Source organism: Balaenoptera acutorostrata, chromosome 12 (genome assembly GCF_949987535.1).
Source record: "Balaenoptera acutorostrata chromosome 12, mBalAcu1.1, whole genome shotgun sequence".
Taxonomy (NCBI): Eukaryota; Metazoa; Chordata; class Mammalia; order Artiodactyla; family Balaenopteridae; genus Balaenoptera; species Balaenoptera acutorostrata.
The window spans coordinates 64803523-64821258 of NC_080075.1; the positions used below are offsets into that span (position 1 = coordinate 64803523).

At 39.7% G+C, this 17736-nt stretch overlaps 1 protein-coding gene across 2 annotated transcripts in view; it reads right to left on the reverse strand.

Moving 5' to 3' along the window:
- The window catches only part of CRIM1 (cysteine rich transmembrane BMP regulator 1), a 207022-nt gene that overhangs the window by 157173 nt on the left and 32113 nt on the right, over positions 1-17736 (reverse strand). For both annotated transcript variants that reach the window (XM_057558112.1, XM_057558111.1), the window contains exon 2: positions 1123-1296. In XM_057558112.1, coding sequence (XP_057414095.1) covers positions 1123-1296 — 174 coding nt within the window. The remainder of the gene's footprint in view (positions 1-1122; positions 1297-17736) is intronic.

Consider the following 17736-nt stretch of genomic DNA (forward strand, 5'->3'; position numbering starts at 1 on the left):
ATTTTCAAATGCAAGGACTAGAATAAATGTTATCTAAGACTCTCTGTGTTTCCAAAATTTTATTTCTGTTGTCTTCTATTGTACTCTCTTTTAAAGATTCAGCAGCATTGGTAAACACAAAGAGTAATGCTATTTTAGAGGCTACTGCACATTTCCCATTCTTTACTGCCATTTAATATGTCTGAGAAACTGAATACAATTCAAAAACTTCAGCCCTTGCTCTACTGCCCTTATAAGCTTGATTTTGGACTTGGAAAATCCTGGGTATTCCAAACTATATTACCAACTTCTCCATCTTTGAGCAGCATCATTGTAAAGACAAAAGGTATACTTAAAGTCTCATTCAGTTTTCTTTTTTCCTTGAGCAGAACCTGGGGCTCAGCAAGAGTTCAATGCTGATCAGGGGCAGGGCTGAGACTCAAGCCCATGCCACACCCTCTGTTAATTCTGGTGGCGAGGCACAGCACTCAGCTCTGGGCATGCCACTCCTAATTACTTGATTACTTGATATTTTCAATTCCTAAATTTCTTTTCTAGGTTTTATGCATGAATGTATAAAAGTTATGGGCCACGTTATTTTCTTGTTATTTTAATGTGATTTCTGACTTCATTCCAGAGGGGAAGCACCCAATGACCCATCCACACCTATATGATTTTCAGCCAGTCTCAGCCTCCGATCGCCACTGCACAAATCTCCCACCTCTTCTAAAGAGATGCACGTTCTTGCCAGATGAGCTGCATTTCTAATTAGCGCTCTCCTCATGGAGCACCATCTTATGGTAAATCACGCAGAATGGACATGGTAACAACAGATGCTGACCTCAAGCATGCCACGTGTGAAATCAACCATTATGCAGAGATGACCTAGGCAGGCTGGCACAAACTACCCTGGCCGTACTACCGCAGCATGATCATTCCACCGCTTTCAGGAAACACACACGTGCGTGGACACACAGGCACACATACGCCATCACGTCCGTACCTAGTCAACTCTCTGCATCTTGTTTGAGATTATCAAAGCTACCAATCTCTGTAAGCTTGTCTTTGCCCTTTCCAGCTCAAATACCATCACTGCTCAGAGTTACACAATGCTAACGCTTATGACTGAAAATGTGTACTTACCTTCAATCCTCTTTAAAGCTGAAAGGCACATATCCTTCCTTGGAAACTCAAAGGGATTGTTACAGGTTCGAATGGTGTCACACTCACATTTCCCATTGATTATATTGCAGCCAGAGACAAGGTTTTCATTGCATGGTTCAAAACCAAGCAGTTGGTCGTCATCCCAGTTCTCATCTGTAAAACAATTAACAACCACATAACGTTTGCTTGTTAGCTTCATTCAAAGGCCTGTCTGAAAGCAAAAATGTGCGAGGATGTCAAGATTAACATCCGATTTTGACACCTCAATTTACGAAAGGCAGTTTGGCTGCGATTTTACAAATGAATGAAACCCAACCTCCTAATAAATGAGAAGACTGAAATATAGCCATACACGTCAACATTAACTAGCTATATATACAAACGTTTCTGATCAAAAACCACTACTCCTCTGATGTGTTATTACAGAAACAATTGAGATTCCTTTAAATTTCTTCATTTTAAACAAAGATTCCAGGATTTTCCCATGTTCAATAAAACTACATCTGTCAATCTACAAAATTATTCCAAAAAAACCCCCAAATTTTTTACCCCATCTGGTAGAGACCAGCTTCAGGTTTAAAACAGCTCTGCAACTTCATATATCAAGGCAGTGCTAATAAATGTAAACAGACACCACCCAAGGAGTCAGGAATGGGATACAACGGAGGAGATGCCCTCCAATGCACTTCATTACAAATGCTAATGTCCATTACTGCCCACAACCAAAGCCAGAAACAACAACAAACAAAACTAAGGACTATAGCCTAGTGAGAGGCTGAGGTCCTCAAATTCTGCGGCTGAGACCATATCAGTATCCTGGGCCATGGAATGGAGTTGACTGTAAGAAATCAAGTAGATTTTAAAACCAACTTTCATGGGAACCAGTTCAGACAAATGAAACAAACATGACAGAACCACAGCAAGACTCAATCCTTAATAATATTCCTCATAGTTGAAATGCCTCTTGTAGGAAACCAGACTATTTCTCTGAGTCTCTGTGATGTTATGAGTTTTTCCCCCCTCTTAACATTATCTTTAATAGATACTTTATCACACCTTAACTGGGTACTGACTATTAAATAGTAAACATGTTTCTGATAACCATATCTGGAGAGAATCTTTTAAAAGTGCTTGAATTTAAGATACTTAAACTTGTTGCTCAAAGTAAGGCAGGTATAAAGACATCTTAAGAATGTGTTTTCACAAAAGACAGCGCAAACAAATGGCTATAATTTTTATAAGGCTAACTTTTCCTTCTGGTGACATGGCTGACTTACTGCCTAAGTCAGGAAAAGACTGTTCTCCCTCACTGAAATAAATAATTTTCTTGTCAAGGGGTCTTTAGAAGGATATCATTTACAAAATAAAGAGCTTCAGGGTGATTATTTGAAAAGGGAGAATAGAAAATCTCCTGTGTTTTGATTTCAGAAGATCAGGCTCTCTTATTTGATCAAAGCTTCATCTCTTAGTAAAACAATTTTAGAAGTTTAAACAAAAACACAAGTTATCTGTTTTAAGATTTATTTTCCTATTTAGACTGCATTTGGTCTTTAGAAATAACAGGTATATAACATGTATACACACAAAGGGACATTCCTATCTTCAAGACGACAGTGAAATTACTAAATTATTTTGAAAGGAAAACCAGAATAGAATATACTGAAACAACTCAACACAGTAAAGTAGGTGATAATTTAGTCTTTGGTTATAACACATGACAAAATGGCTCACGTAAACAATTTCTTATCTCTATATTTAATTGTTGACATGTTATTAGTACCACCAGCCTAATACAGTTCAGCAAAATTTACCGTAAAGAAATTCTTTTGACCGTATATTCAAATTTGTAATTCAAAATTAGTTCAACCCTAGGAACCTAAAAATCAGTAAGAAACTCAAGTAACATTTGAACTACTGAAAAACTGTATTTCTCCTCTTTCCCACCCCATATTCCAAGAAGAAATCTTTATTACTATCTTTGTAAATATATGCAGTTAATGTATCACCAAATCAAGTGGATTCTGATGCAGATTTTTTCTTCCACAATAAACATCCCTTCCCTCCATCATAACTGGAACTCCCTGAAGACATCACTCTCCTGAACCACTGCAGCATCCTCTAACCTGTCTCCTTGCACTACCCCATTTCCCACACGGTCAACCAGAATCATCTTCCTCAAAAGACAAGCCTGCTCATTGGTTCTCTCTTGCCAACAAGAAAAAGTCCAAACTTCTTATTGTATAATACAAGGTTCTTCATGATACAGCTTGTACCTACTTGTACAGACTCATCGTGCACCAATGCCTCACACATCCTAATGCTCCAATAAGCACACAGATTCTCACTACAAACCCTCAATAAATGCTCCCATGCCTTTGCTCACAGAGTATCATCGCCTGGAACACCTCCTTCTAGCCTTCCTCTGATAACTCCTATTCATTTTTCAAGACCCGAGTCAAATGTTACCTCTTTGAGAAGTCTTCTCCAACTCTGAGCTCTCTATCCTCCACGCTCCTACAAACACCTGTGCACACCTCTTACCCTTTCTAATAATGGTTTCATGCAAGTCTAACTTCCCTATTAGACAAAGAGGCCTCACGTGCAGGAGGAGCCAGGTCTTATCCAACTTTGAACCCCCTTAACCCCAGGACTTAGTACAAGCGTTCAGTAACTCTATCTAGTTTTCCATGTCACTGGTATGGTCAATGCTGTTGACTATGCTTTTTTTTTTTTTTTTTTTTTAACAGAAAATGTCTTGTAAACAAATGCATAGACGTATAACAAGGAAAACATGTTTCATTATAATGAACATGTTTACATAATAAAAATCTTATTCAAAAACCTTATTAGTGAAGCATTAATGAGGCAGGCATTTTGAAGAAATGCTCAGATATACTTTGGTACCTTTCTCTCTAGGCATCAACTGTCATTAGTCTCTTTCCCAGTTCAGCTCTAGACTTCAGCCTCTTATCAGCCGGCTGGCATCAACAGCCCCTCCAAGGAGTCCATCTCAGGGCCAATTTGTTTTCACTGCCAGATGTTTTTCTCTGCCCCCCCACAGGAAGACCATTTCCCCTGAGTGTGGAATCAGAACTAAAAGGCAACTTCCCTTAATGCCCTCTCCAGCTCCTGACTGTTCTCAGCAGAAGCCTCTCGGCAACAGCGACAGGCTGCACCTGATGGTGCCCAGCTAAGCCTGACCATCCCCTCAGGAAATGTCACGGTCACCCGGTCCAGTCAGGAGGCCTCTGACTCTAAAGCCAAAAATGTCTTACATGCCTTTATTTTCTTTTTTGAGAGGAAACCCTTTCCATTCTATGCCCCCCATCCTAATCAATACCTTGTTTTTCTTCTTGGCAAATAGTTCCCTTAGCAACCACTGCTTTATAGGATCAAGTACAACATGTTTATGAGACAAATGCTTTTATGTTTTTCTATTACAGAACATTATACTTTAATGTAACAGCCATCCAACAGGGACTGAAAGCAAAAATTTAGTGAAGTCTGACTATACAGAAATCAAATCTGAGCCCAATACTGCCGCTGACAGCACTTGGCAAATTTGATGTTTCAAAATTTCTTTTCTTAAGTAAATCCACATATACAGCACAAGGATCAAGGTTCTGATTCTGATATAGTTTCTGATTTCTCCTTGGACTGGTCAGGACTTTAAAAACAAGGAGGGGGGGTGATTAAAAACAGGAGTACTGCCCTTTAACTATTTATATCAAGTAGTTTTTTCCTAGTGCTCTCCATGGGACAAGATGTAGTCTCCGAGCCTGAAAGGTCAAGATAATTGAGATACCTCTGCAAATGTATTTTTAAGTTTGTAACTTCTGCAAGATACCAAATCCGAATGTGATTTTCTCTATATACAAAATGAAAGAAATGTGATAATTTCATGTATGAATTAGAATTCATGCATGTTCAAATATATGCAAATATGTGAGTACTCCAGTGAAGAGTCAGTTATAACTAACTGCTAACCTGACATCTCCACTTGGGTATTTAGAAGAAACCAGGAAATGATATTTTACCTCAAGACAACTGGGGGACTTCAGTAGGCAGGATTATTTCATGCATTCTTCCCATTTCATTCCAGAGAATATTCACAAGATGTATAATCAAGGGTTGAAATTTAATAAAATTAATAACCTGTACTGCTTCAATAAAGGGCATTCTTAAAGGAAACTGATTTTTTTTTCCAACATCTTTATTGGACTATAATTACTCTACAATGGTGCGTTAGCTTCTACTGTATAACACAGTGAGTCAGCCATACGTATACACATATCCCCATATCCCCTCCCTCGTGCATCTCCCTCCCACCCTCCCTACCCCACCTCTCTACGTGGTCACAAAGCACCAAGCTGATCTCCCTGTGCTATGCAGCTGCTTCCCATCAGCCAGCCATCCTACATGTGGTAGAGTATGTTCATGCCACACTCTCACCTCGTCCCAGCCCACCCCTACCCCTCCCCGTGTCCCCAAGTCCACTCTCCACATCTGGGTCTTTATTCCTGTCCTGCACATAGGTTCTACAGAACCATTTTTTTCTTTTTAGACTCCATATATATATGTTAGCATACGGTACTTGTTTTTCTCTTTCTCACTTACTTCACTCTGTATGACAGCCTCTAGGTCCATCCACCTCACTACAAATAACTCAATTTCATTTCTTTTTACGGCTGAGTAATATTTCATTGTATACATGTGACACATCTTCTTTATCCATTCATCATCAAGTGTCGATAGACACTTAGATTGCTTCCATGTCTTGGTTATTGTAAATAGTGCAGCAATGAACATTGTGGTACGTGATTCTGTTTGAAGTATGGTTTTCTCAGGGTATATGCCCAGTAGTGGGACTGCTGGGTCATATGGTAGTTCTATTTTTAGTTTTTTAAGGAACCTCCAAACTGTTCTCCATAGTGGCTGTATCAATATACATTCCCACCAACAGTGCAAAAGGGTACCCTTTTCTCCACACCCTCTCCAGCATTTATTGTTCGTAGACTTTTTGATGATGGCCATTCTGACTGGTGTGAGGTGATACCTCACTGCAGTTTTGACTTGCATTTCTCTAATGATTAGTGATGTTGAGCATCCTTTCATGTGTTTGTTGGCAATCTATATATCTTCTTTGGAGAAATGTCCACTTAGGTCTTCTGCCCATTTTTGGATTGGGTTGTTTTTTTCATATTGAGCGGAATGAGCTGCTTGTATATTTTGGAGATTAATCCTTTGTCAGTTGCTTCGTTGGCAAATATTTTCTCCCATTCTGAGGGTTGTCTTTTCGTCTTGTTTATGACTTCCTTAGCTGTGCAAAAGCTTTTAAGTTTCATTAGCTCCCATTTGTTTATTTTTGTTTTTATTTCCCTTTCTCTAGGAGGTGGATCAAAAAGGATCTTGCTGTGATTTATGTCATAGAGTGTTCTGCCTATGTTTTCCTCTAAGAGTTTTATAGTGTCTGGTCTTACATTTAGGTCTTTAATCCATTATGAGTTGATTCTGTGTATGGTGTGAGGAAGTATTCTAATTTCATTCTTTTACATGTAGCCGTCCAGTTTTCCCAGCACCACTTACTGAAGAGGCTGTCTTTTCTCCATTGTATATTCTTGCCTCCTTTATCAAAGATAAGGTAACCATATGTGTGTGGGCTTATCTCTGGGCTTTCTATACTGTTCCATAGATGTATATTTCTGCTTTTCTGCCAGTACCAGACTGTCTTGATTACTGTAGCTTTGTAGTATAGTCTGAAGTCTGGGAGCCTGACTCCTCCAGCTCTGTTTTTTTTTCTCAAGATTGCTTTGGCTATTCAGGGTCTTTTGTGTTTCCATACAAATTGTGAACTTTTTTGTTCTAGTTCTGTGGAAAATGCCATTGGTAGTTTGAATAGCGATTGCATTGAATCTGTAGATTGCTTTGGGTAGTAGAGTCATTTTCACAATGTTGATTTTTCCAATCCAAGAACATGGTATATCTCTCCTTCTGTCTGTATCACCTTTAATTTCTTTCACCAGTGTCTTACAGTTTTCTGCATTCAGGTCATTTGTCTCCTTAGGTAGGTTTATTCCTAGGTATTTTATTTTTTTTGTTGCAACGGTAAATGGGAGTATTTCCTTAATTTCTCTTTCAGATTTTTCATCATTAGTGTACAGGAATGCAAGAGATTTCTGTGCATTAATTTTGTATCCTGCTACTTTACCAAGTTCATTGTTTAGCTCTAGGAGTTTTCTGGTAGCATCTTTAGGATCCTCTATGCATAGTATCATGTCATCTGCAAAACTGTGACAGCTTTACTTCTTCTTTTCTGATTTGGATTCTTTTTATATCTTTTTCTTCTCTGATTGCTGTGGCTAAAACGTCCAAAACTATGTTGAATAATAGTGGTGAGAGTGGGCAACCTTGTCTTGTTCCTAATCTTAGTGGAAATGGTTTCAGTTTTTCACCACTGAGAACGATGTTGGCTGTGGGTCTGTCATATATGGTTTTATTATGTTGAGGTAAGTTCCCTCCATGCCTACTTTCTGGAGGGTTTTTATCATAAATGGGTGTTGAATTTTCTTAAAAGCTTTTTCTGCATCTATTGAGATGATCACATGGTTTTGCTCCTTCAATTTGCTAATATGGTTTATCACATTGATTGATTTGTGTATATTGAGGAATCTTTGCATTCTGGGGATAAACCTCACTTGATCATGGTGTATGATCCTTTTAATGTGCTGTTGGATTCTGTTTGCTAGTATTTTGTTGAGGATTTTTGCATCTATGTTCAACAGTGATATTGGCCTGTAGTTTTCTTTTTTTGTGACATCTTTGTCTGGTTTTGATATCAGGGTGATGGTGGCCTCGTAGAATGAGTTTGGGAGTGTTCCTCCCTCTGCTATATTTTGGAAGAGTTTCAGAAGGATAGGTGTTAGCTCTTCTCTAAATGTTTCATAGAATTCACCTGTGAAGCCATCTGGTCCTGTGCTTTTTGTTTGTTGGAAGATTTTTAAATCAGTTTCAATTTCAGTGCTTGTGATTGGTCTGTTTGTTTATATTCTCTATTTCTGCCTGGTTCAGTCTCAGAAGGTTGTGCTTTTCTAAGAATTTGTCCATTTCTTCCAGGTTGTCCATTTTATTGGTATATAGTTGCTTGTAGTAATCTCTCATGATCCTTTATACTTCTGCAGGGTCAGTTGTTACTTCTCCTTTTTCATTTCTAATTCTGTTGATTTGAGCCTTCTGCCTTTTTTGCTTGATGAGTCTGGCTAATGGTTTATGAATTGTGTTTATCTTCTCAAAGAACCAGCTTTTGGTTTTATTGGTTTTTGCTATCATTTCCTTCATTTCTTTTTATTTCTGATCTATGATTTCTTTCCTTCTGCTAACTTTGGGGTTTTTTTGTTCTTCTTCCTCTAATTGCTTTAGGTATAAGGTTAGGTTGTTTATTTGAGATGTTTCTTGTTTCTTGAGGTGGGACTGTATTGCTATAAACCTCGCTCTTAGAACTGCTTTTGCTGCGCCCCATAGGTTTTGGGTCGTCGTGTTTTCATTGTCATTTCTTTCTAGGTATTGTTTGATTTCCTCTTTGATTTCTTCAGTGATCTCTTGGTTATTTAGTAGTGTATTGTTTAGCCTCCATGTGTTTGTATTTTTTACAGTTTTTTTCCTGTAATTGATATCTAGTCTTATAGCATTGTGGTCGGAAAAGATACTTGATATGATTTCAATTTTCTTAAATTTACCAAGGCTTGATTTGTGACCCAGGATATGATCTATCCTGGAGAATGTTCCATGAGCACTTGAGAATAAAGTGTATTCTGTTGTTTTTGGTTGGAATGTCTTATAAATATCAATTAAGTCCACCTTGTTTAATGTATCATTTAACGCTTGTGTTTCCTTATTTATTTTCACTTTGGATGATCTGTCCATTGGTGAAAGTCAGTGTTAAAGTCTCCCACTATGATTGTGTTACTGTCGATTTCCTCTTTTATGGCTGTTAGCATTTGCCTTATGTATTGACGTGCTCCTATGTTGGGTGCATAAAGATTTACAATTGTTATATCTTCTTCTTGGATTGATCCCTTGATTATTATGTAGTGTCCTTGTTTGTCTCTTGTAATAATCTTTATTTTAAAGTCTATTTTGTTTGATATGAGAATTGCTACTCCAGCTTTCTTTTGATTTCCATTTGCATGGAATATCTTTTTCCATCCCCTCACTTTCAATCTGTATGTGTTCCTAGGTCTGAAGTGGGTGTCTTGTAGACAGCATATATACGGGTCTTCTTTTTGCATCCATTCAGCCAGTCTATGTCTTTTGGTTGGAGCCTTTAATTCATTTACATTTAAGGTAATTATCGATATATATGTTCCTATTACCATTCTCTTAATTGTTTTGGGTTTGTTATTGTAGGTCTTTTCCTTCTCTTGTGTTTCCTGCCTAGAGAAGTTCCTTTAGCGTTTGCTGTAATGCTGGTTTGGTGATGCTGAATTCTCTTAGCTTTTGCTTGTCTGTAAAAGTTTTAATTTCTCTGTCGAATCTGAATGAGATCCTTGCTGGGTAGAGTAATCTTGGTTGTAGGTTTTTCCCTTTCATCACTTTAAATATGTCCTTCCACTTCCTTCTGGCTTGCAGAATTTCTGCTCAAAGATCAGCTGTTAACCTTATGGGGATTCCCTTGTACGTTATTTGTTGCTTTTCCCTTGCTGCTTTTAATATTTTTTCTCTGTATTTAATTTTTGATAGTTTGATTAGTATGTGTCTTGGCGTGTTTCTCCTTGGATTTATCCTGTATGGGACTCTCTCTGCTTCCTGTACTTGACTGACTATTTCCTTTCCCATATTAGGGAAGTTTTCAACTATAAGCTCTTCAAATATTTTCTCAGTCCCTTTCTTTTTCTCTTCTTCTTCTCGGACCCCTATAATTCGAATGTTGGCGCATTTAATGTTGTCCCAGAAGTCTCTGAGACTGTCCTCAATTCTTTTCATTCGTTTTTCTTTATTCTGCTCTGCAGTAGTTATTTCCACTATTTTATCTTCCAGGTCACTTATCCGTTCTTCTGCCTCAGTTATTCTGCTATTGATTCCTTCTAGAGAATTTTTAATTTCATTGATTGTGTTGTTCATCATTGTTTGTTTGCTCTTTAGTTCTTCTAGGTCCTTGTTAAATGTTTCTTGTATTTTCTCCATTCTATTTCCAAGATTTTGGATCATCTTTACTATCATTACTCTGAATTCTTTTTCAGGTAGACTACCTATTTCCTCGTCATTTGTTTGGTCTGGCGGGTTTTTACCTTGCTCCTTCATCTGCTGTGTATTTCTCTGTCTTCTCATTTTGCTTAACTTACTGTGTTTGGGGTCTCCTTTTCACAGGCTGCAGGTTTGTAGTTCCCTTGTTTTTGGTGTCTGCCCCCAGTGGCTAAGGTTGTTTCAGTGGGTTGTGTAGGCTTCCTGGTGGAGGGGACTGGTGCCTGTGTTGTGGTGGATGAGGCTGGATCTTGTCTTCCTGGTGGGCAAGACCGAGTGCAGTGGTGTGTTTTGGGGTATCTGTGAACTTATTATGATTTTAGGCAGCCTCTCTACTAATGGGTGGGGTTGTGTTCCTGTCTTGCTAGTTGTTTGGCATGGGGTGTCCACCACTGGAGCTTGCTGGTCGTTGAGTGGAGCTGGGTCTTACGTGTTGAGACAAGACCTCTGGGAGGGCTCTCACCGATTGATATCACGTGGGGCCGGGAGGTCTCTGTTGGACCAATGTCCTGAATTCAGCTCTCCCACCTCAGAGGCTTAGGCCTGACAGCCGGCCGGGGCACCAAGACCTTGTCAGCCACACGGCTGGAGAAGATGGGCTATGAATTGATTGCCTGCCACTGCCCTGTCATAGCTCTGTCTCAGCTGTCTCCAAAGGTCACCCAGATACATTGGGTTATTCCACCATTCCTCAGAACTTACACATGCCAGACTGGGATTTGCAGATGTCCTCCTGATACTCTTCATTGAAATATGTTGCATTCATGGTGGTGAGAGATATGCTAATAGTGTTGGCTCTCTTCAGTTCAGAGACTGGGACAGTCTGAGCCTTCATGTGGCCAAGTCAGGAGCAGCTGGCCAACAGTCCCAAAGTGATGTCATGTCAGATTCCAAGAAGGCTTTCTGCACCGCCGGAGCAGTAGTCCCAAGCAGACGCTCCGCTCAGCTGTAGCACTCTTGGGAACTTGGTGGTACCCCCAAACAAGGATTTCTGCCGGCCCTAGAGCCTGACTTGCCCACCCAGGCAAGGAGCCGAGGAGAGCATCTCCCGGCCCTGTCTCACCAGAGAAGCAGACCGGAAACTGATTTTTTATTTGGTTTGTTATTTGGTTATTAATATTTACTTTACTGCAAGTGCATAGCGGTGACTAACACAGTTTGGGGCCATAGCCTCTGCTCATGCTAAGATGCCAGCAGTTTTACCAGAATTGTTTTTGCACCAGCAGTGCAAATGTTGACACAGAATAAAAGCAAATAATATGTTAATATTACTGTGAAAATAACTTTGACCTCATGTACTACTTGAAAAGGTCTCAGTGCCCCCCAGGGGTCTGTGGTCCACACTTTGAGAACTGCTGTTCTAAAGAGCATGTCTTGCTGGTACACTTAGGCCAAGACAGGAAAGGACCCAGGTTTGAGAAATAACAAAAGATACTGGGTACCTCTTCTCCTAACAGTTACTACTGAACCATAAAAACACGTTTCTCTAACGTGATTTTAGTTATACATAATTTGGAACAAAATGATGTCAGTATAATGCAGAAGGTGTGTTGGTTCATGTGTGATTTCCCCCAGCACATTAATGTTATAAAAACATCAGGAGCAAGTTTTCTCACAATAAAAGGAAAAGTCTTCGCAGTTAAATGAACACCTTAAGAAAAGGCTTATAATCTTGTTTAAATTCCTTCCTTTAGTGCAAGAAATGGCTGCTCTAGTGGTTGAACTTTCCACTACATTTAACTGTCCGGGGAGGTTGAATGCACAAATGAGAAAGCTAGAGATATTCTCCCGTTTTAAAAAAATCATGATGAAGAAACTACGCCTGGGGACTTCCCTGGTAGCGCAGTGGTTAAGAATCTGCCTACCAATGCAGGAGACACGGGCTCGATCCCTGGTCCGGGAAGTTCCCACATGCCACGGAGCAGCTAAGCCCGTGTGCCACAACTACTGAGCCTGCTCTCTAGAGCCCATGAACCACAACTACTGAGCCTGCACGCCACAACTACTGAAGCCCGCGCACCCAGAGCCTGTGCTCCACAACAAGAAAAGCCCCCACTCGCCACAACTAGAGAAAAGCCCACGCGCAGCAATGAAGACCCAACGCAGCCAAAAAAACAAAAAAAACACAAAAAACTACCCCTGGATCTTATATTTAATTCTGATGAAACTAGTCTCCATTCAGAGTAAGTATCTGTGAGGTCCCATGCCCTGAAGGAAGCAGCCTGAGCTCAGGAGTGTGTAAGGCTGCAAAGGATGGGCTGCCCAGGCTGCAGATGCAAATGTTAAGAGCAGCTTACCTGAGCCAGGAGCTTTATTTGGATTCTTATTGTTTATATTTATCCTCTGTGTTCACAGTTCCATAGGTTTTGAGTGACCTGCCCCATCCCTATTTTTCCCAACAGCTCTATTACCTTTAGTGTAGTGAATGATTTTGCAAAAACAAAATTTGTAAGAGCGTACATGTGGTACCAAAGCAAAAACACCTGAAACACCTGCACTTCCAACAGTCACCTTCAGTCTAACCCTGGACTTGGTCTTTCTGTTCCACAGACTACTTTCCAATATTCTTGATGATGCCTGAAATTCCTTCTTTCCACAGTTGATATAACAGATTCTAAGTGCAAAGGCTACTGAGAAAGGAGTTGTGATCCTCAGGGTAGGAGAGGGGAAAAGGACGAGAAAGAAGAGGAGTCTTGGAAGATGTACAGAGACACAGCCAGCTCCAGATCTGGGAAGCAGCAGCCCCGGGGGCTACACCCGCTCTGTGCCCAGGAGCTCAAGGAACCAGCCAGGGCAACCCTGGCCCAACTGGTTCCAGATTCTCTGCTTGTCAAAATATATTTCCATCTGCTTGCTGGTGCCTGAAATTCCAGTAACATGGAATAAAATGTTTCAGGTATGACCGCACTTATTGGACAAAGTACTGTGTGTTCATCTGAAATGTCCAACTTCCTGAAGGCAGAAGGCATTTGTAGACTCAGAGCCTTACCTTTTCTACCTCATATCAGCTTAGGGTAATGGAGTTTACTCCAAACCAAGATACGGCTACACCCCATTGTGTGGTATTCCACTTACCAGAAACACACTATAGCAGATATTAAAAAGCAAGACACAAATTCGTGGTACACACTCAGAAGCTCACAGTAATGGAATTCTGTTGGCAGAAGAGAGGCTGCTGGGAATATATATCAAATTAATTCTCCAGCTGTTCACATATCCCTGTGGCTACAGTAAGATGCAAATAGCTAGTACTGGCATCTCTTTCCATGCCAGCCTAGAAACTCCAGTGTAATGTAAAATTGCTGCTCTTAACTCCCCCAGCTCCCGGCTGGCTGTTATCGTGCATTCAGCTCTGCTCAAGGAGGAATCTGATGCAGTGAGCTTTCATTCTCTCTCCTTCCAGCTTAAGGCGGATGTTCCAAAAGCTGGTGCTTCCCTTTCCCTCTCTTCCTCATGCTGTAATCAGTGCACAGCAAGAAGGGCAAAATTATGGTTATCAGTAGAAATGATTCATGACATAAAAATTTGTTTTATAGGCATTTCCACAAAGTAAAACTCTGTGAGGCATATGTAACTATGTATCAGAGTAGACCAAGCCTTAATCTAAAACAATGGAAATACTAAAATATGCACACAATTTTTTTTGGAGGACTCTTAAACTGATGCAAACCTCTAAATATATAACAAACAAACATGACCACTGATTCATATTATGTCCAAGTGGGGAAGTCTTTGAAAAACAAACAGTACTGAACCAATTTACTAAACCAATTTATAGTAAAACATTTATGAATGATAAGCAAATGTTCCATTGCTGTAACTGTTGTCAACACCTCAGCAATACACCTATCAGAGGAGGACCAGGGACGAACTGTAGCATGTAAAGTCATTTGTTCATTCATTCTTTCTTTCAAACATTCATTCCTCAATCAGTTATTGGTATCTATTATACATCAAGAACTGAGCAAGGTACTAAGGATTTAAAATGCTAGGAAAGAGGAGTTTACAGTATAATTTCCCACTACTCTAACCAAAATCATACGAAGTATGTGAATAAAATGTTCCTAGGAATCTTGAAACAGAGGAAAAGATTAAGTAAGGGAAGGATAATTTCCTTTTTGATAACAGGAAGCTGGTGGGGACAGAGAAGAAGTTAAGAAAAGATAAGCAGTATTTCTAGAAGGAATTCATGAAACAAGATGAGGAGAGGAGAAACCAGGGCTACAGAACACAACTCTCCTATTTCACAATTCTGCCTAAATTAGGGACTATCTACCCTCAATTGCATATAGAAAATCAGATAGCCCAGAGGTCTGTTCTCATGGAGAGGCCCCGGTCCAGGGGACCACAACCTTAGCTTTGTCATTAGAGTGACCCTGAACAAGGCATTTGGCCCCCTCGGCTCCAATTTATTTCATCACTAAAACGGAGGTGAGATGGATAATCTGTGAGGTCCCTTTAGACTTCCTCCTTGTGTTTCCTTGATTCTGGCATCTTAGTTGAAACTGTACAATGCTAACAATTTACTGGTCACAGTGTCAGAGAATCACACGCTTATGGTGGTCACAATTTAAATTTAAAATAATTTCCCATTTATCAGACCAGTTTAAGGTCTGGAAAACAATCACTGTGCAGAGTAAGGCAAGCCAAAGGTGCTTTTAACATAACAAATATCACTTTGCAGGACCTTTCTAGCACCTCCAATCCTAGAGGATTTACTGGCTGAGGTCTCAACAGATTAAAACAGGATTGGCCTTGACGCGATAGTGAGAGGCCCGTGCACCGCGATGAAGAGTGGCCCCCGCTTGCCGCAACTAGAGAAAGCCCTCGCACAGAAACGAAGACCCAACACAACCAAAAAAATAAAAAAAATAAAAGTGTTTGACATTTAATAACCATTAAAATAGATTTAAAAAAAAAAAAAAACAGGATTGGCCTTGAATTGATAACTACCGAAGCACTGAGTCATTACACAGTTGCCTCTACTTCTGTATATATTTGAAAACTTCTATGATAAAAAGGTTTTTTTTAATGGGAGGGGATTATGGGAAAATTAATCAAATACTTAAAAATGAAGAACAGTAGATATGTCACATGTCAACATTGATGGGACACAGCTAAGGCAGTGTTTAAAGGGAAATTTCACAGGAAATAAGAAAGGTTAAAAAAAAATGAGCTAAGCATTCAACTGAAATTAGAAAAAGATCAACAAAGCAAATCCAAAGAAACAAGAAAGATGAAGTTAATAAATACATGGAGAAAATCAATGTAACAGAGATAAAAGCAACAGAAGTGATTAACATAATAAAAACTAATTCTTCAAAAAGATTATTAAGATATCTCATAAATGGCTTATGACTAACAGTCCCATATAGCATGTCACCTCATCCAGGTACTTGGACCTATAAATATATTTTTTCAATCAGTTTCTCTTTGGTGTGGTTTTACCAGGAAGTTACTCAAAGTCAGACACTAAATGGTTACATTTCTGAAATTTTTTAAAATAATCAAAACAGGATACTTGATTGCTCATGGAAACTCTTCCCTAGCTACAACTAGTCTGACTGAACCCAATGGTGTAGAACTCAACCCCCTTTCATTTCCCCTACTTTGAGACTGAATCTCAATATTTTAAAAGGAAAATCTCAGGCCTTCTCCACTGGCCCATGCTTATGCAGTGCTGGACTGGCCTTCTGGCCAGGCACATGTCATTATTAAGCAACACAGTCTTCTCTGAGCATGAATGTCCGCTAAAACATGTAACCCCTTGTTTAACCAGCTTCAAAGAATATTGGTTTTGTTATCAAATGTACTGCTGCTGGGCTTCCCTGGTGGCGCAGTGGTTGAGAATCTGCCTGCCAATGCAGGGGACACGGGTTCGAGCCCTGGTCTGGGAGGATCCCACATGCCGCGGAGCAACTGGGCCCGTGAGCCACAACTACTGAGCCTGCGCGTCTGGAGCCTGTGCTCCGCAACGAGAGGCCGCGATAGTGAGAGGCCCGCGCACCGCGATGAAGAGTGGCCCCCGCTTGCCGCAACTAGAGAAAGCCCTCACACAGAAACGAAGACCCAACACAGCCAAAAATAAATAAATAAATTAATTAATTAATTAATTTTTTAAAAATGGATGCCATTATTAAAAAAAATGTACTGCTGCTTAAAAATGGATACATCTTAGTTGAGGGAAAAATTATCTTGGAGAAGTACCTAATTCTTTCACATTTCCTCTCTTCATCTAGATTCTCTAAAAGCCGTCCTTAAAGCCAGGTGATTAGCTATCCCTTAGGTACCTGGCTCACAGTGTTTTATTCTCCTACAGAGGTGCTTTGGTGTAAATAACACCTAGTGAGGGTGTTATAAGAATAGCCCTATCAAACTTCTTAAGGATATGGAATTGGGAAGCAACGGTCTCCAAAGAAAGTCCACCATCTGGCCATTCCAGTCTCTGGCACAGAACATGAAGCCTGTTTAGATTTGACCCCAGTCCACTTCTCCACCCTCATCTCTTCCACTCTTCCCCACTTACTACAGCAATACTTCATAATGATGTGCTCCCAAATGACCCACACTGTTCCTGACCCCTGGGCTTCGCACAAGGTGTTCTCTCTGGCTAGAAAGCTGCTTCTCTTTACCTGCTTTGAAAGCTCCTATTTAGTCTTTAATACTTTCTCCAGGTTTCATCTACTCTATAGGGACTAAATCAAGAATTGTCTCCTCTGTAGGAGTTCTGTTATACATCCATTAAAATTATTTCACTTACGGCAGTATAATGAAATTGCTCATCTAATCTCCACCAGAAAGTGGGTTCTTTTTATCATTGGGCTATCATAGGGCTTGCAAATAGTAGCTCAGCAAAATAAACATCTGCAGAGGGAATAAACAGGAACAGGAGGAGTTGAACTTAAGCAAAGCAATCTGAATCTTTAAGTGCCAAACTTTTTCTGGAAAGTAAGTTTGGTGGTAGGAAAAAGTCAATTATTCAGAAATAACTGAGAAACATCTTTGGATCTTGGTCTTCCTACTTTTGAAATATTAATACTAACTCAAATTTTCTTTTAGCCTCAACATTTTATTACCCAACATGTCCACATATCACATATTTACATGTCAAATGAGAGAAAAAGTGTAATATTCCTCAACCATGTTGGATAAATAATAACTTAAATAATAAACTCTATTATCTCCCTTCCTACCACTTTTGTCTATCATGACCATAATTAGATAACGTGACACAAGTTAATGCTTCTTGCCAGAAAGGTACTTGTGGATATGAATAATACACAGTATCATTTTATAAATATTAATGTATGCTCTAGCCTAAAATCTGTTAGTCAAATGACCAAGAGTCAAACAGAA